The 20,310-nt window shown below is 36.5% G+C and overlaps 1 protein-coding gene and 1 long non-coding RNA gene across 2 annotated transcripts; one reads left to right on the forward strand and one right to left on the reverse strand.

Annotated features, from left to right (window-relative positions):
• The first annotated feature begins 15,120 nt into the window (after positions 1 to 15,120).
• LOC117788047 lies at positions 15,121 to 15,519 on the forward strand. The gene is made up of 2 exons (XR_004617718.1): positions 15,121 to 15,353; positions 15,414 to 15,519. It is a non-coding gene; the product is annotated as an uncharacterized LOC117788047 (long non-coding RNA).
• A 2,165-nt stretch (positions 15,520 to 17,684) lies between these two features.
• LOC117788046 (cytosol aminopeptidase-like) lies at positions 17,685 to 19,442 on the reverse strand. The gene has a single exon (XM_034626702.1). The coding sequence runs from the start codon at positions 19,392 to 19,394 to the stop codon at positions 17,826 to 17,828; it is 1,569 nt and encodes a 522-aa protein (XP_034482593.1). The 5' UTR covers positions 19,395 to 19,442; the 3' UTR covers positions 17,685 to 17,825.
• Between the last annotated feature and the right edge of the window lie 868 nt (positions 19,443 to 20,310).

Below are 20,310 nucleotides of genomic sequence, written 5' to 3' on the forward strand. Positions count from 1 at the left end.
GTCGACAACGTCAACAGAACTTTGCACTTTGCAATTGCAATGGCGTCTGCGAGCTGCGAGCTGCACAGGAAGTCAATAAAAGTTGGCCTATTCCGCTAACGGCAATGGCAATGGCAACAGCCGCAGCTACGCCAACGGCAACGTCAACGCTTGCCTCTGCGGCGGTTTTTAGTTGCAACGTCGAGCCCAACGGTAACCAAATTAACGCTGATCAGTTTTTGGCCAACATTTTAGCTGACAGCTAGAACAGCGAAAAGTTAAAGTGCGAGAGAAGAAAAGGGCGCACTTAACTTAGAAAATGTTACAATATATATTTACATATTTTTAAAGTCATTAAAGTTCGAAATGGAATACGTTGCTGAAAAGTGTGATAACTTTTTCCAAATATTCTATAACAACACAATGCAATTCTATAAAGGACAAATTGTATAGGAATTTAAAGGTTTTATTACACAGTCAAGTAATAGTTTTGATAAAATAAAAAATTTAACAGTGTTTGGCCAAAAAATATATTTTCTTGTTTAACTATTTCATATTTTATTCAAGTTTTTATTATTTTTCTAAAGAAAAAAATAATGAAGTAGATATAATGAAGACCAAATAAATAAACTGCTTTTTTTTTAGAACAAATACATACTTGACTAACTGTACATAGGAATATTACAAGCATAATTCCTAACCAAATATCCTTTACTATTTTCATAAGTAAAATTTCCCATAGTTTAATAATGGCTGAAGCGCCCTCTGGTGTACAACACACACAATTTATCACACACTAAACAGGATAATAAAAAAGCTTTGAAGCTTTTCTGGATAAAATTGCCTTTAAAGTGCTTTCACATCAAGTTCCTTAAGCAGCGCACTCTATTGCTTAAAACAGACGACCAGAGGCAGCGCCATCTACTAAAGCAAAAGGATAGCAGAGCCTGCTGCTCAAAGCAATGCAACTTTTGGAAAAGCACAAGAGCTTGAAAGCTCCAAAGATGCAACAGGCTGTGTAAAGAAAATGGTAAGAAAAGCAAAACTAGACAAAAATACAGTTGCAACAAAAATCAAAGTCAAAAAATGAAGATACAAAAAAATACAAATGTAAATAAAAATAAAAATAAGAAACATAATAACGCACCCAAATGTCATAATTAAGTTGATCCCATTCCTCATTTAGCTCGTTGTTCATTTCGCAACAGCGATAGAAAATTTTCCAGTTGCCTGTGATGGAAACTCTTCGCATTTCCGAGTCATAGCTCTGGAAAATCAAAGGCCAGTCGTCCTCCATTTAATACAAATTATAAGCACAACTTAACTAATAAGCAATTAAATCACTTTTGAACGCAAAAAATCAATACGAAAATAAAAGTAACTAAAAATTATATACGATATTTAAAACCGCATCCACGCTCGCCAAAATTGCAAGGCCGACTGAGCCAGCGAGTCAGAAAGAGCGAAGAGTCGGCTGCGCACTGCGTGGGCAGCGCAAGAGAGAGAGAGAAAGAGAGTAACAGAGCACAGACGAAGTGACACGACGAAGAACTATCAGTGTTTCTTGCTCTGACACACACAAGGAAATACGCTCAGCTGAGTTGCGTAAACGGTAATCTCAAGATGCACACGATTGAGAGGCATTTGATTTCCCGACTCTCTCTTATTCCACCGACGTAACACGTATAACGTGACGTCATCAGCTGCAGCTGCGAAAAGGTTTAGCGATTTTCTTACTGAATTTTGAAACAAGTGAAGTACTGTACGCGGAAATCAGAACATTAATATTCAATTGAAAGAGCTTTAATTAAAAACATGCAATTTTAATTTGCATCAAAAAAACTTTCAAGAAAAGGATTGAGATTAGCTGACGGCAAACGGATTCCCAACATCATTTTTCATCATCTTAGCTTATGAATGACTCTTTAAGTATTTTTACATACATATGTATTTGCTCTTAGCTTATGAATGACTCTTTAAGTATTTTTACATACATATGTATTTGCTCTGCATTATATTAGTAATAAATTGAGTAATGATTTTTAACTCACCTGTCTCTGATGAAATTCCATCGCCGGCACATTGCCATTAAGTTCAACGGCCGACATTTGTATAAATAGCAATTGTTAATACTTGGTAAAAATTAAAGTGTTGCAAATTTGTATTGTTTTTTTTTAGTTTGGCACAATCTCACGCACACATATAAGCAATTGCATTTACACTAATACACTCACAAGCCTCCTGTAATATGACATTTGAAAGAGTATGCGTTGAATTCGCTCTCTCGGCTAATTGAATTCGCACAGCGATTTCACAGTGCAACTGTTGCTTTTGTTGCAACTGTACGTGTCAACAATACAAATGCGAAAAAGAATAGGATATCCTTAAACCTTGAATTCCAGCTATTCGAGTTGCTTTTGGTCTTCAATAAACCTTTGATTTTATTAGCTTATTTACAGTTTCTGACTGGACTTCATAGCCTGTGTGGGTTTATACAGCTGAAATGAAGAAAATGAAAGAAAATTGCATTATTATTGCTTACAAAGTGATACAGAATTTTACTTAAAGATAAGGTTCATTTATATTTAAATTTTCTTGTAAGCTAAGTAATCATGTATGTAGAAATTTATGCAATGTTACTCTATTACATAACTATATATACTGCTTAATTCATTATATGTATTCCATAATATGTTCTTAAAGTACTTTTACTCTATCACTATCTCTGACACCCGGTCACCTGGCTGAAAATAAATTTCTATAATTTGCAGCTGACAAGAGAAACGAGAATTTCTATTAATTTTTTTGTTTTTATACCCGCTATTTTTCTTCCAATTTTGCCACGCTAACGATGTGTGTGTATGTGTGATTGTGTTTGTGTTTGTGTGGCAGGTGCGGCATCAGCGGTTGCCTGTGTTGAGATTGTTGTGTCGCATCGAGTATTTCGAGTTGCGAAAGTTAATAAGAGCAGTTTGATATGCAGATTGTTAAATTCCTGGGCAGCCATTTCTATCTGTAGATATTTCCCTCTGTATATGTGTGTGTGTGTTTGTGTATAGGTTGTGCCAGTTTCCGATTGCCCGAATATTGAAATTGTATTGATATTGCAAATGGAATGAGTAAATTGATGAAATACCAGCTCTCTGATAAATCAATTTGATGTGCCAAGTTGCCAAATATCCGTTGCTCGTGTGGCGGAAATTGTTGGAAATTTCACGAATTTATCAGGAGCAAATAAATTGTGAAAATCTGTTGAAAATAAGCTAACATAAATAAGCAGGCTTAACCATATAAAAGGCATTTAAGTATAAGAAGTAATGTGGAATTTAAAATATATTTAATATATTTTTATGGTGATAATAAGTAGATCTATTTATTAAATTATAATGAGGAATCTTTTTTAAACATATGTTAAATCTAAATCAATAACATATATACTGAAAGAATCGATTGTAATTTATGGAGTATTCCCCTTTTCAACAAATTAGGTATTTGCATATTCAAGAACCTCAGCTCAAGTGCAGCACAAGTTGATTTATACACATTGATATCAGATCTTATCACAGTTGCATTTCAAATAAATGCTTAAACTATGCAAATCGCAAAAGTCACTTGTAACAAAAAAAAATAGAGAATCTAACCCTTTTTGCAAATCTCTTGGCAATTCAAATATATTTTGAGCACGCGCACACAAAATCAAGTGGACACAAACTGCAAGTCAAATGGTATTCGGAGCAACTGAGATATAAGTATGAGTACTCATGTATGAGTACACTCATCTATCTACTCGTATCTGTCCATCTGAATGTGAATGTCTGTGTTCGTGTATAAAATAAATGCACAACATAACTTTGTCTTAGCCAATAAGCCATTAGTAAGTGCATTTCCACACACACACACACACACACACACACACACACACACAGAGCTGTATTACAAATGGCTTTAATGGTCATTGGAAGCGGTTGCCAGTTGGCAACATTTGCTGAGTTTCGCTTTTACCTTCTTCCGTTTAACCGAATGGCATTGCGATGTCTCCACAACTGTGCATTCATTTATGTATGGTGAACTACATGCAGCTAACTGTATTTTACACACACACACACACACATTGCTAACAACGTCTGTTGCCTTTACCTGTGCCAGCTGAGCAGCAGAGGAGGGGGATGAGGGGCAGTGGCGCCTGAAATGGCAAACGGAAATTGTACATACATATTTCACTTAACTTCAGCGATGAAATGGCAAATGGCAGGCCAACAAAAAGTTAAAATGGGAAAACCAACCAGCAAATATTTGTAAAATCAAACGGTCTGCTTCTTGCCCCCTCCCTCCTCCAATCGTTCCCCTTTTTCCTTCCACTTTACACCGTACCATCTCGTCACATCCTGTGGCGCTCAGGACTTATAAAACGTTAAGTGTAAATAAATTATTAGCGAGGCGTCAAGCCGTGTGCTTCCTGTGTTAACCCTTGTGCCCCAAACAGCAACTACGCGGGTTGCTCGGCAGATAATCAGCATACATCGATAGTGTAAGTAATTAATAGGTTTTATTTAATAAACAAAGAAGTCTTATATAAGCTAGAAATACGGTGTAAAAAGCCAATTTTCTTTAAGAATTATATGAAAAAGATTTAATTTGATTTCAAAATATTAAAAAATCTATTTAAAAGTTATTTTTTAAGAATATTTAAATTATAAATTTTAACATAATTAAAGCAATATCTTTCTAAAACAAAAGTAAACCAATTGTAAAATCTTTACTTTAAAGTATATTCAAAAACAAATTAGATGACCTACTTTATTAAGCAAAAATTAAATTTTAATTTAGTTCACTAGCCACAAATAATTGTTAATAATTAATGTATATATGCATTGTAAAATCAACCTAATTGGAATTTTTAATGATAGTCTTGTTAATGAATTTATTAAATTCATCACATGATTGCATTAAAAACTCAAGAGGTAACCCTCGTACAGTGAAGCCTTTGCCTGAGGGCGTTGCGAAAATGTGGCATGTTTGCCAACATGCAGCGAGTAACGAGACAATTACCGTTGGGAACGCCATCAGAGTCGACTCTGGCAGCAAGTCCCGATGCTGCCGCTGCTGCCCAAACATGCAACTTTGAGCAGCTTCAACACACACACACACACACACACTTACACAGATACTTGCACAAACACAACACCAACGATGAATGTGTGCCAACACTGAATGGCAAAAACTACAGCATACATTACACTGCAAACTTTCTGCTGCCTTCGTTTTGTCTCTGCGAGTGTGTGTGTGTGTGTGTGTGTTTGTGGGGGGCGTGGCACTGTGGCCAATGTCTGCGTAGACAACGTGTTAAGCTTCAGTGGTTTGCCATTGCAAATGGGACACATTAGCAGTGTTGCAAGTTGCAGCTGCAGGGAATGGCAAGAGGCAGAGTGACAGAAGAATCAGAGGGAGGAAAATCGGAGCACGTCACCGAGAAACATGGGAAAAAGGCTTTGGTGGTTGGTATAAGACCATCTATATGGCATGTGCCAAATGTGTCAGCAGCAGTTTGGTAACATTCAACTGAAAGTCGTGTGAATTGCTTCATTTCGCGTCCTTACGACGAACTCAACAAATTAGTTGACATTTTTTCCCATTTCGTGCCGAGAATGGCAAATGAATTTTAATGCTTGTGTATTTATTCAAATGAGTGTTTACTTTAGCAACAGAAAAAACAGCAAATTGTAAAAAGAAATTAGACGCTTACTTGCAAGTCAGTTGAAAAGTAGCTAAATAGAATTACAAGGCGAAGCAGATTGAAATGAAAGTTGTCAAGTTCACTAGTTAACAACTACGAAAGAAAGTCCTATTTGTAGAGGCAGCAAACATTGAATTAAAAACTTTTATTTTAGCTCAATCAGATTTCTCTTAATTTGATTTATTTTGTTGGAAAATGTAAAACAATGTTGAACAAAATATACAAATCTCAAGAGATGTTAATGTCAATTGCTTTCCCTTAATGTCAGAGAATTGTTTTTTCAGACTAAGCCATAAATTTAATTTAAAAATCAACAAAATTATTAAATTTTGTAATAAATAAGTTTGTTTAAAATGTATTTATGACTTTTTATTCAATTGAATATAAATGTCGTTTAATTCAATAAATGTGGTCAAGTCTCACAAATATTTTTTTGAGGATGGAATGAAAATAATTTTGTTTTCAGGAGCAACTATAATTACTTTTGAGTAGTTAGAATTAAGAGGAACACTTTTTATACTTATTATTGAAGCAGGGACATTATTTAAGTTTTATTGTACATCCAGCTATACTTAGAGCCGTCTTTAGAGTACAATTTTAAAAGTGCGTAATTTTCTTTGCTAAGAACTGTTTCCATTTCTCCATTAATAACTCAACTCTTGCCATTATTCATAGACGCAACTGGTCCCAACGCTAATTAATTTCGAATAGCTTTTCAAAACTTCTTTTGCTGACTTAATTTTGCTGCTTGACTGCCGCCATTAACAGCACTGCATCCCAGTTTATTGCATTTGCATTTGACGTTTGCCAACACTGTTTGCCACAATTCCCTCATTTGCTGTTGAGAGTGTAGAGAGGTGGGGAGAGGTATTGAAACTTCGAAGGACGACCCATTTGCAAGTTTTTATGAACTTTGCTGCCGTTGAAGTTGACGTCGACGTCGACGTCAGCGCCAGCGTCGGCGTTGGCGTTGACGACGTCGTCTGTGTGTTTATTTTGAGCAAAAAGTTTCATGTGCTTGTTTGTTTATTCGTTTGTTTTGCTTTTTGCTGTTTGTTCTGCTAAAAACTCTTCAGCACAGCCCAAGGCAAAAGCAACAGCAACAATAGCAACAACGACTACAACTATAACAATGCCAACAACAATGGCAACAACAAAAGGTTGCGCTGTCACGCGTAAAATATTTCTAAGAATTTCTCTTATGCTTTTGCATTCAATGTGACTTTAAGCAGCCTCACACACACATACAAACACACACATACACACACACTTACTTTAAAAATGATATTTTACTTTTTGGCAACAAAAGCGTGCTGTGAATCGCGACAAGTTCATGTTTTACTGTGGTTTCCATGCAATTTGTACTCTGTAATCAAGTCGCAATAAGGTATGCCAAACATACAAAAATATATAGTTATTATCATAGTAAATAGTAAATATAATCAACTGAACATTTAATTTATTAATAAGTTAATTCATATTTAACTGCATTTGCTTTGGAATTTTAGCTTTATATTTATAACAGAAACTGTTTACAGGGTAACTGTCAGCTAGAACATTTTCTATAAGTTAGTCAACTGTTGTGTGCTTTGATTTCTCTCTGCAGTTGGTTTTATTATTGTCGTGTTGCTTTATGATTTTTAATATGGCAACTGCAGAGCTCGTAAATTCACGCAGCAAAATGTTGCACGCTTTGTTTGTTTGGCTGCTTAAACACACACGCACAATACAGTTTCATGTTTGCACATCCCACACACACACACAGACAGAGAGAGAGACACAGACACAGGCAGTGAGTGTGCTATGCAATTGACAACTAACCGTGGCAACAACAACGACAACAACAACAGCAACTTCTACGACTGTGACTACAACTACGGGAACAACACCCACAACGCCCACCCGTTGAGCTCAGCTCAGCTGGCAATTTCCTGGCAGCATTTTCCTACACTTTATGCGACATACATATACACAAACACACACATATATATATATTTATACGTCTTGCGTATTTGTTATTTTCCTTGGTTTTATCGTTGTGATTTTTGAAGCTGAGAAATTGTTGCTTGCAATACGAACTTTAATGTTTGAATTAAAGAAATGATAGCACTGCTTACAATGCATTTATTATTTATTAATTCTATAAAATAAAATAATATAAATAACTAAGGTTATTTTAAGTTTCACTTGATAATAAATTCCATAACTCATTTTAATAAATTTTAAATCAATTTAGTAAGAAATGTATAAATAAAATTATTTGAATTTTCATTTAACTAGAATTTCAATAAAAACTAAAATTATTTTCAATATTACTTAACAAAGTTGCACAAAAATTTTATAGCATACTCTTCAGCGCAGCATTCAAATAAGTAGCTCACTGATTATGCACTTTAATTCAATTTCAAGTATGCTTAAAACTTGTTTGTGGAAAGTGCTATTCGAAAAAGCTTTGATAGATTTTAAATTAAACTAAAAACATTTTATATCTGTATCGAACATTTCAATAAAATGAAAATAAAGTTAGCCTTATTAACAAAAGTAAACTTTTAAAGCAATTAATCAATGTAAATAATGGTAAGCAAAAAGTAAGCTTTGCTAAAAATCGTTCGAAATTTGATTGACTACGTTTTGGGGAGCTGAAGAAAATCCTGTCAAGCTGCTGTGTTGGCCGCTTCCTCTGACTGTTTTTGGCCATTGTTATGCTTTGGGTTTTGTCTTGATTAGGAGTTGGACGCAAGGGAATTGGCTGATTGGCTGTGTGTGGTATTTCGCTTATTTTATTTGGCCAAAACAAACGTGGCAGAACAATGGCTAACCGAAATTCAGGTTTACTTTAAAAAGATAAGAAAAATAAATGTATAACAGCATGAAGATAAATTAATTTTATCTTTGGCACTAACTCGTAGTTCTTGGTCCTTAGTTTCGCACCTGGCGGGCATTTTCTAATTTAGCCACAAATATTTGGCCGCATCAAATACTCGTACTTTGGCGGAGCGCACAAATTGCCAACTGCATCAACTTTGGTCATTAAAACATTTGTTTGCGCATCAAATTAAACGCACGGCTAAGCCGAAAAAGCGATACACTGCGATTTCCGTTTGTTTTCGAGATGGCGTCTCTTTTTGCCACTCGTTTCCTTGCTCTTTCTGTCTCTCTCTCACGTATACGTACACTCTAAGTGCCTGTGGCTCTTGTTTACCGCTATCACTTACTCACACCGTGAAGTCTGCGGGCGTACTGAGCAGCAGCTGCAGCTGCCAAAGGAGCCGAAGGAGCCAAGTAAGGCGTATAACAGTTTTACAGCTCTGTTATACGTGCGCTCTCTTTGACAGCAGTTGGCGTTTTTCTCTTTGCTTTCTGCTTTGTTTACATTCACAAATTGCAAGCATTGAAACAGAAAATTCATGTTGCTGCTTCAGCTCCTGTCTGTTGCTTTTGTTGTTGCTTGTGTTGAAGATTTATCTTTTGGTGCATAAATCGTTTTTTATGTCGATAACTTGACCTTCAATTAATTGCACAGTGTCTGACATTGAAACAATTCACGCTTTCTGTGGTCGAGTGCAGTCAGCCCCAATGTTGCATTCTGTTTTGGATTTTAGCACAGTTGTTGCTGTTGTTATTGTTTGTTGGAGTGCTCAATTAGTGCTGACTGTTGTTGTTGCTGTTGTAGCTCTTGGGAGGTGCTTGTCAGGCTGGCTTTTCAGATTGACAGCGTTTGTCAGTGATTTATGCACTGCACTCTATTGTTTTCCAGTTAGTGTGCGACATTTGATGATTCTTAAGGGGCGAAAGAGAATTGCACTCATTACTTGAGCAATTAAAATGCTGAAATTGTGCTTGAAATTTATTACTTACAATACATTTATATAGCATGCAATTATGGGCATAATTATTTAAAAACATAATCAAAAAGACATAAAAATAATTTTAATTGATGTCTTATTATATAATCTTTAGAATATTGCTTTTAATAATTATGTTACCAAGCATTTAAATATTTGTATAATGCCCTATGAATATTCATTGAGTCTTCTTTCCACAAAATCTGTCATATAAATAGTTTATTTACTTTAAACTATTTGAGAATTATTTTCAAATTTTTGCTTAAAGTATATGAACAAGCTTTTACCAAAAATTCTTTTACTAAATTCCAGTTTATAAACTAGAAATTATGGTGTTTCCAATGTACAAATTCTTCAATAAATTAAAACCCTCTAAGCATGATGTAAGAACTAAATTTCAACAACTATTTTGTGTAGTCCTCCCACACATTGGTAAATGCTGATCGAAATGAGGCATTTTAAATGTAAATTGCTATGTCGCATTCCAAATTGACCTCTTGGCTTATCAACAAGGGTCGATAAGCACATTTTGTTGACAAAAGCAAATAATTTAAATAATTTTAAACGAAATGGGAACCTTTTTGGACCAAAAATTACATGTGGTTATACCGAATATTAAAAAATATGAAAACAACAAAAGGATCTGGCCCAAAAGCCGACAGAAACACATGTCACATTTTTGTGTATGAAGTTTTCTTGATTTTGTGTAAGCTGCGTTCTATACTGTGTTCCGGGACGGAACATTCACACACGTACTTTGGCAATGCTATTCAAGGATTTTATTTTGCATAAACAAGGACAACAGTAGCCTAGTATATGCGGGTCGCTCCCATTTCATGAGTGTGTGAATGTGTGTTGCAAAAATATGCAAATACATTTACGGAGTAGCCAATAGGACATAAGTGACGACAATTTGCCAGCAAGTGTACACAAACACATGCACACATCTCTGCGTGTATGTGTGTGTTAGTTTGGCTGTTGCTTCTATTGCTGTGGCTTTGCTGTGGCCAGAGCTCATTTGAATTTTACATTTGCATTTCCGTTGCCGCTGAGACTGTCAACTGCAAATTGCACCTCATCCAAAAAGCAGCCATCGATCAATGAGAGAACCCACATAAAACAACCACAGCCAAGTCATTTAAGAGTCCTGTATACCAAAAGCCACTTCAAATGCCGTTTTAATTGAGCTGCTGCTGCTGCTGCTGTAGCTGTAGTCGATAATGCTCCTTGTAAATAAGAGGAAAACAGCACAAAAGTCAAAGACGAAACCAGAGTGAAATGTTCTATGCATTTTCTTTCCTTCTATTTTGCCAGCTCTCTCTTCCAAGTTCGCTTAAGTTTATGCATAATGACCCATGGCAAATCCGAAGCACAATAAAACGATGACGCCAAAAAGTATGCTTCAAAATAAAGTTCAACGCATACTCGAAATGTCCTTAAAGTGGTCGAAAGCAATTCAATTTAAATTGAATTAAAATTAGTTTTGGTAAGCTAAATGTATTTAAAAATTTGCTGAGTAACAATTTCGAATGGCATAAATTAATAATATAAATAAACTGTCTGTCGTCCGCATAAATTGTTGGGCAGCTCAAAAAGTATTGCATACCTTGAGGGCGGCATCAGAATATGCAAATTTCGAGTGCACATTTAGCCTGGAAATATGCTCAACGGAAGCTGCTTCCAATTTACGTAAATTTTGGTAGCTCTGACGTTGATGTTGTTGCTGCTGTTGCAACTTGCATAAATTTGCGAATCCTTGTTGCATACTTTCGAGCGTCCAAGCGCCTGTGGCTAAAATAAAATTCTATGCAACAGAAATTCGAAAACCGTTTGGAAATTCTATTAAAAAAGTGAACTATGAACATTCTTGTCAAATGCACACGTACATCAACATTTTAGACTAAATTCTGTTAGAGTAAATGCAAAATTATAATTGGATAAGCAGTACAAAAGCGACGTTGTCAAATACGCCGTGCTTTTGTTTTTATCTTGCCACATAATGAGGCAAGCTGCAGCCACGTGCCGGCTAATGACATCAAAGTCTACAACGAGAACAATGTTAAAGTGTCAAAAATGGCACTGAGCTAAAATAAAAGTCTGTACCCCAAAGAATCCAGCGAAAAATTGCTACGGGCTATGCGCGTTTCTATTTACAGCTGTGCGGCTAATTTTCACAACAACAATAACAGCAACAACAATGTCAAGCTGAAAATGTAATGGGACACAATGAAATGGAGCAAAAATGTACAAGTTTCTGCGTGCGTCATAACACCTAAAAGATGACAATGGAAAAAAGGAAAACTCGGAGCATGAAGACAGCCATTGAAATGCTCTATAAGAAATTGAAAAAATAATCAATAAAAAAATAATTGTGTGGCAAAAAATTAAAAGATGCTTCTAAGAAAATTAATTAAATATTTGTAAATCCAAAAATAATTGCTGAATAGATAATATAAAGAAGGGAACTATTATACTTGATGATATCAGCTTTAAATTCAAAGATAGAATTTTAATGTTTTTCTATAAAAATCAATTATTTAATTGTATGATCTAATAATATTATTTGAACCTCATCGAATAATAAAAGTATAAAATTCACTTTTTATTGACAAGCATCATAAAAATGCGACTAATGCCATTTAGTTGAAACTGCAATTTGTGTGCTGTCATTTTTCGGAATACTTTGCTCTGCATTATTTTCTAGAAATTTGGTCAGCTCTCCCTGTCTCTTTTTAGTCGGATTTTCATCCGCCGGAAGGCAATGCGACCTTATTTTTTTTTCGTTTTCATCTAGCTGCCTTTAAATGCGACTTCCGTACGACGGTTTTTCAATTATGCAAAAAGATTTGCTCGGCTTACTGGACTGCAGAAATGTTTTGATTACGAAAGTCGAGCGGAAAATCTGTTAATGAAATGAAGGCGTATTTGCGTATTTGCGTATTTACTGTGTTTTCAACTTGAATGGAGTGAAACTGCTTGGCATATTTACTTTTCATTTATATAATTAATTATGCATTTCTTTAGATAGAGCCTGAGCCTGAACAAATGTTGACTCAACAAGCAGCAAATTATGTTTGGCCATTACAAAGTACATAAATCAAACGACTGCTGGCAAGGATTAGCTCCGGCTAGTTTATATTAAAAACTCCAAACGCAATTATGTCAATAAGCCAAATTGTTTATGGCCAGCTCCGGAACAAGGCGCCAAAGGAGACTCCAAAAATTTGGTGTCATTAATCATTTGCATGTTTCGTGACGTGACTGGACCAGCAAATAAGTCGTTATGGACATTATGGACCCCATTGAGGTTGGCATTGGGTGCAGTCAAGCTTGGCTGCCTTAAAGTATGCCGCAGACAATGGACTCAAGCTAAACAATGCCCAGAGATTGGTCAAAGCAGCACAAAGAAAACTTATGAAAAGGCATATTCCTTACGGTTCAACGATAGAACCACAATTGATAATTCACTGGGCATAAATATTCTCTTTCTCATTCCAATTTACATTGCCACAGTCATAGTCATATGCCATCGAAATCAGTTAGGAAACAGTGCTGTTATTAATATCCCAATCAGCATAAACATCTGATGCTTTGATACGGACTACAACTACAACAATTGGTGAATCTATGAAATTCACAGACGTCTGCGAAAGTACTCATAAATATTCGCCCATGGCCATCATCGACCAAAGAATAACAGGAGCTGCTATGAGGAGGAATTGAAACTACTACAACATGAACTACTGCTGAACGGTTGCTTGAGCTTATCGCTAAAAGCAAATCAGCAAGTAGCTGTGTGGTGCGAGAACCAAGCATAAGGAAGCATGCCACAAAGCGGAAGTTGGAAAAAAAAAAACATTGAGCGACTTTTCATACACTATACAGCGAGAGAGGCATAAAAAAAACTTTGCTGCGGAACTGAGTGAAAATAGTAGCATGGTGGGGGAAAAGAAAGAGAGAGAAAGAAGGTGCAAGCATACAACGGAAGTTCGAACAAGGGTGGCACACAATATGATAAATAACAGATGAGCAAAGAGTGTCAGCAATGTTACTGCCAAGGGGAGAATCGGGTTTGTTGCTTATTGAAAGTATGACGTACAAACACACGCCAGGACAGCTCGAAGAATAGATAAACAAGGCGACAAAACAGTCAGGGTTGCACACCCTCAACGGTCACTTTAAATACACTTTCACTTATTTCTGCATTCTATTGATAGTAGTGAATTTATTTCATATTTCATTTAATATTTGTGATAATAGTTTATTAAACAAGTGTCATGCAATGTAAATTTTCTTGTTTTTCAACTGATACTAATGCCCTCTATTGTCATGTACTTTTTTTTTAAGTGTCAAGAAAAAAACTGGACAGTGATGAAAAAAATTGAATTTTACAATTTTGATGCATAACTAAATTAGGGGCCAAATAATGATAAAATTGACATTCCGAAGGTAAATCGGTTCAAATTTGACAAAGTTATGACTATTTAAAGTTTTTAATAAAAAGTTAATAAATAATACAAATATTTATCTATTTATTTTTTATTTATTTATATATTTAAAAGCAGTCGGCAAAGAGAAAATAAACAAGTATAAATATTAAGTTTAAGATAGCAAATACAAATAAAATTAAATATAAATTAGTATATAAGCTCCATGTTCACATAATTTAAATTGAAAGATTGCCTTTTTCTAAACTCAATCTTAAACTGTTTTTATTTCCAATCCCTTATAAACTCATTTATAATGTACAATCCACTCTTTTAAATTTTCTTACAACTTTTTCAATATTTCATTAATCAAATCGCTTTAAGTACTCTTGTCGCCTGTGCAGAGGCTTTAAAGTACCAAGAGAGATTCCTTTGCAAAGTACCCAGTTGCAGCTCCTGGCAACACTTTGAAAATACATTGACTGTGAGAATGTCATGAATATTAAATTGCGATTATTGCCTTTGGCAATGTGACTTCGTCGTCGTCGTCGTCATCGTCATTGTCAGAAGCTCTTGATCCTTCCTAAGCATTGACATAGTTCAGTTTTTAGCTAGCGAGTTGTTGCTTCCTACACGGATAAAGTTCCGGCACTCGTCGAGCTTAATTAAATGCGCTTTAATTAAGTCAAATATTAACCCAAAGCTGCAAACAGTGTCATATGCATGCCTGACCAGCCAAAGCTTCACAATGTGCTTTGATAGATGACTAAAGGGGGGATAAAAAACGAAAAAAAGAAATGTAAAAATGCAAAGAGAGATGGATGATAGAAGGGCGGAGAAAGTGGAGTGTTTTTGGTGCAATGCTCTCAAACTGATGTGATTGGGAATTTGATTTATTGGCAGCAAACTAAGCTTGGCCAGCAGCCTGCGCTTGACTGATGTTCATTGCCTTTGGGCCAAAAAGGAAAGTTCATTTGCATATTGCCAAGAAAATTGAGCAGGCTGTTGCCAATAGACTGAGAATCATCACCTTGCCTCACGTGTCACAATAGTTTTAAAATTCTCAATGTTTTAACTTCGTTAAATTCATTTAACTACCAAATTTTAAAAGTTTTTCTTGTTAAAAAAACTCTCAAAGAACCCTCTAAAATTTTTAATGTACTGATACCAAGCTCATTGCAATGATTCGAATTGTTGGCTGTTTGACGCCCATTGCGGTGAATCGTTTGCGTAACTCGAGACCAGTGAAGAGGAATTTAAAGCTAACCCAGAAAGTATATGCCACATGGAAATATACTTTCAGGAACATTGCTGTCAAGGACAATCGTCAAATAGACGAGTCATGTATCGTAGATGTTAATTAAACTGGTGCGTAGTTTTTTTTGAGATCAGATCTTGAGTTGATTTAAATAAAACATATCTATCTAGGTGGAATCGTCAATGTATTGGGTATAGATATGTATAGGTGCGCCGCTTGCAGTGTATTTTTGTGCTTTTGATTACTTTTACATTTCTTAAACTTATTCTAAATCAAGCTTGTGTGTAAAAGCAATGGAAAATGTTTAAATACCAAATAGAGGCGTAAATTGAGAATATAAGTTTCAGACTGTTGTTTTATTAAAACTGGCTGGCAACCCTTTCTCTTCACGTAAGCCAATCTCATCTGCTTTTATCCATTTACCTGGCCTCTCAATAAAAAAAGTCATTTATCCAATCTACTCTGTGTTTATGTTTTAGAATATATGTGTACATATAACCTCCCCCTAATCAGGGCAGAGCAACCCCCTTTAACAATTCCCAGCACAAGTCAATGGATGCTCTGTGGCATAAGGGATGTCCTTTGTTTCCTCCTAGACCAAAAGCCTTTTCTCTCTGCTCAATGAGCTTTATATATACCATATATATACATAGTACATACGTATACATATGTAGGCGGATGTATATAAATATTCTAAGCTCACTTTGCTTGTGGCTTTTGTGGCTCAGAAGGCTTTTGAGACGAGGCCTGAAAAGGCAACTGTAATTGAATTTTTCTTTGTTTACAAACAAATTATTGTTGGCTGACAAAACAAGTGAAAGCCAACAATATGCTGGGTCTATAACCTTTTGACAAGTAATCACGTTAATTTTGTTGGTTTCATAGCCATTTGGCAGGAACAACAAGTGCTCGACTAGCAGATACTCTAGTTTGGCAAGCAAGTATATTTAGCAGATGTATAGAGCTGTGCCTAAAAGTATAGAAAACAGTAGTGTGAAAATTTTGAGTTGAGACAATATTTTTAAAATACCATAAATGTAAAAATCAAAAAATTTAACAAAAAATAAACAGAACCCTATTTCTGTTTAAAAAAGAGTATCGATGATTTTTAATACACTTATATTTATTACGTTAAAAGTCAATCACCGGTTATTATAGTCACTGCCGGAAGCCATGAAAACTCTCGAGAAATGTTGAGCGAAAATTTCAATTATTTTTCTTTAATTTGTAACAGGAATGAAGCCAATTTCATGTCAATGCTATTAGCTTTTCGGCAAGTTGCAAGTTGCAAGGCTAACTGATTGTTGCCCCAAACAAGTTGAACTAATCGTTTATATGTGGCACGAGTTGAGCTCAGTTTGCCATTGCCATCTTCATCCGCTCAACGAGAGCAACACACGATTACCTGATAAACACATTCAGTGTACATTATTGAATACACACACACACACAGACGCACACAACGTATACGTAATATTACGTATACGCATCATAACCAGAATGAAGGCGATAAGACAACCCCCAAACTGAGCCCAGTAAGCGGATGTGCACCTGATCCTTTTTGCCACAGCATTCACACACACACACACACACACACACACATGTAACCACACCCTCACACATATGGATACACATTGTTGCTGTCGTTGTCGTTGCCATTGCCGTGCGCTGTTATTTATGATAATTCAAAGTAATATCCTGCAGCAATTTCATCAACAAAGCCAAGAGGCTGAGGCCAAGCACCGCCTGGATGTGGTTGTGAATGTGTATGTGAATATGTGTAGAAGCAAATATCCTTTTTCAGTACCAAGGACACGCCCCCGGGGGGGATGCTCTCGAAAATGGCCTAAACGTGTCAAATGTGCAAATGCTTGTGTGAAAATTGCAAATTTGTTTGTATAATTGGTTGTTGCAGGTACGACGAGTACTCTATAAACGTCGTCTACGGCAACAGCCTCGTAAAACATAAAGTACTCTCAACTTGTACGATTATGTACTTTCAAAGTGAAACGATATTGGAGCAGTCACTTCTCCAATTTGTATGCCCAATTCCATTTGCTTACAAATATGAGTACATAACGTAAAATAAATGTAAATAATTGAATAAAAGATGTGGGCATTTGAAAGCATTTTACTGAAAGCTCTTCATTTGTGGTAGGCTTAAAAGTAGCTCTAAGTAGGATTACATTTACAGTGGCTTGCAGCCTATTTTACCCACCAATCTTACATATTACAAATTTTAAATGAATTTATCGCTATGTAGGTAGGAGTTATAAATAAAATTAGAATGCATAGCTGCTTAATTTTTGGCATATTTTTACTTTATTAAATTGATGTTTTCATCTGGACTTTAATAACTCGTACTTCTCCGCTTATCGGTAAATATATATATCTATATATTGTCACAACTGTCTATAGTTTTCTATTAAAACGCAATGAAATTACAAAAATTTAAAAATTTTATTTGTATTGACTCTGTATGCCTACAAATCGAAAGAGCTACACATAAACTGCGCTTAAATTGATAAAATTATCTCAGTCAATGGAAACGTATCCTTTTTGTTCGTTGTTGTCTCGGTCCCCTACTTTTGTTCGGGGCAGGCCAGCTGATAGAGGAACTGCACCAATGTCCTCGTTGGCCGTCCCGTCATGCGCCAGGTGTTCAGATACGGAATGATACCATACTGACTGAGCATACCCGAACCCCGTGTATCGATATGCGCCCAATCCGCACAGGGAACCAGCTCGTGGAGCACAGCAGCCGCCAGACAGGAGTTGGCCAAGCCACGTCCATCGTTGCTGATGTCATAGCCAAGTTCATCGGTGACTTGCTTCTTGTAGTATTGCCACAGTGGCAGACGCCACATGCGATCTCCGGTTAGAGAGCCAGCACGCTGAAACTGTTTCCAGATGTAATGGGAATTGGAGAAAATGGCAGAGGCGCCACCACCGAATGCCTTTTTGGCACCCGTGCCCATTGTGGCCACATCGACCACCAGACGTGGCTTATAAGTCGTCTGGCCATAGATGAGTGGATCGGCCATTACCACAACTCCCGCCTTGTCAAGATCGCGTATGGCCATCGCCTTCGCATTGAGCAGGGTGCAAACATCACCGGGTTTTGTTGCCATGCCTGAGGGCAGATTCTCGCACAAGGGCACGATGAGGACCACATTGATGGGCAGTGAGAGGGCGGCCACACAACGCATCATTGCCACACATGCTGCCGCGCCGGACATGCTGGCCCGATACTCATCCATGCCCTCGCAAGGACGCAGGTTAATGCCACCGGAGTTGAAGGTAATACCCTTGCCCACAAACATCACGGGCTTGTCCTCGGGCGAAGTGCCGCAGTAGGAGATCTCCATGAGCACGGGTGGCTCACAGGAGCCCTTGGCTATCATGAGGAAGGACTGCATCCGCTGCTGCTCTATCCAGTCCATGGTGCGTATCTCCACGGTGATGCCGCAGGGACACAACGCGTCCACAGTGGCCTGGGCGAATAACGTGGGCGTCATGCAATTGGCAGCCGCGTCGCTTAAACGACGTGCCAGATTCTGCGATTCCGCCTTGAACAGACCACGAGTCCAACCGTCCTGATCATGTGAATTGTACAGATCCAGCTTAGGCACAACTCGACGATATTTCTTGTTGAGCATTTCCATGTGTCGCCAAATGGCCAGACTGGCACCCTCGGCCGCCTGCTCGGCATAATCCATGCCGTCGATGGACACCTCAGTGCATCCGACTAGCTGCAATGATCGTGCACCAATGCCAGCGGCAATGCGAACATTCTCCATGCCCTCGTCCAGCATTTCCAGCTCATTGAAGCCAATGCCCTCGAGGCCCACACCGACGACAGCTATACTTCTGAAGTCCTGATCAATATTATTGAATACCTTGCCGCGTCCCAGTCTGCCATCAATCTTTGTCTCGCATATCATCTCTGTCAACTTGCCACCCAATCGATCATTTATCTTTTCACCCGCCGTCGTCAACTTGGGATCCTTGTCGCCCTCCTTTTGGTACACGCCAATCACAAGTCCCTTCGCCTTCGCTCCACTTTCCGCACAAGCATATCGCACATGGTTGACCCTCGCAATGTAACGCAATGGTTTTGTTTTCAACAGGAGTCTACGAATATTCTGCATAATAAGCGTCTTTGGAAATTTGATTAATCCTCGAAAAAATTAGCTAGTTTCTTTTTGTGAGAATTTTTTTTACATATATATATATACAATCAATTTTATGTTTAAATGGACAAACACACAAAAATTTAGACAAAAAAAAATTGTTATACAGAAATCTAGATATAAGAGTACAAAACACGAGCACAGTCGAATAATAACAACTACTAACTAAATAGAATTTTATACAACCCGTGACAGTTCCTCGAGCTGACATTTAATTATGCGTTTACTTAGATTTATAAAAAATCTAAGGATTTTTAAAATACTTTAAATCGGTAAACACAAATAATAATCTGGATAAATAAGAATATCATTGATATATCTTAAAAATAAAATAAATTTAGGGCTATATTTTATTTTTTGTATATATATTAAATGTACTTACTCTTAATTTTAATTTTTACTATAAAAATCAAATATAAGAGTTATTTTAAATTTAATTTTGAAATTATTGTTAGAGTATTAAAAAAAATATTATAATATATTCTAATAAAATGACACAAATATTATTTATTCTAAAATAATTGCAATTTGGTAAATCAAATGTAATTAATTTAATTTAATAATGTTCAACCTCTGTTCCAATTCTTGTTGCATAATTCCAGGCTCACTAACTGTGTAACGATAATTAGCCAAGTGTAGCTTAAGGGGTGTGACACCCAACTTGAAGCATAAATTAATTCAGTTGCATTAATTAATGCAAATGCCTCGATAATTATCACATTGATTAAGTGAACCACATTGAAATTGCACTTGATTGCCATTATCAATGACTGCTCTCGCAATTACGCAACATAGCGACCAATTTAACTGAATTAATCGAGAACCAGCAAACAAACAAACAAACAAACAGGCCAACAAACGAATGAACAACGAA

Source organism: Drosophila innubila (assembly GCF_004354385.1).
Source record: "Drosophila innubila isolate TH190305 chromosome 3L unlocalized genomic scaffold, UK_Dinn_1.0 0_D_3L, whole genome shotgun sequence".
Taxonomy (NCBI): domain Eukaryota; kingdom Metazoa; phylum Arthropoda; class Insecta; order Diptera; family Drosophilidae; genus Drosophila; species Drosophila innubila.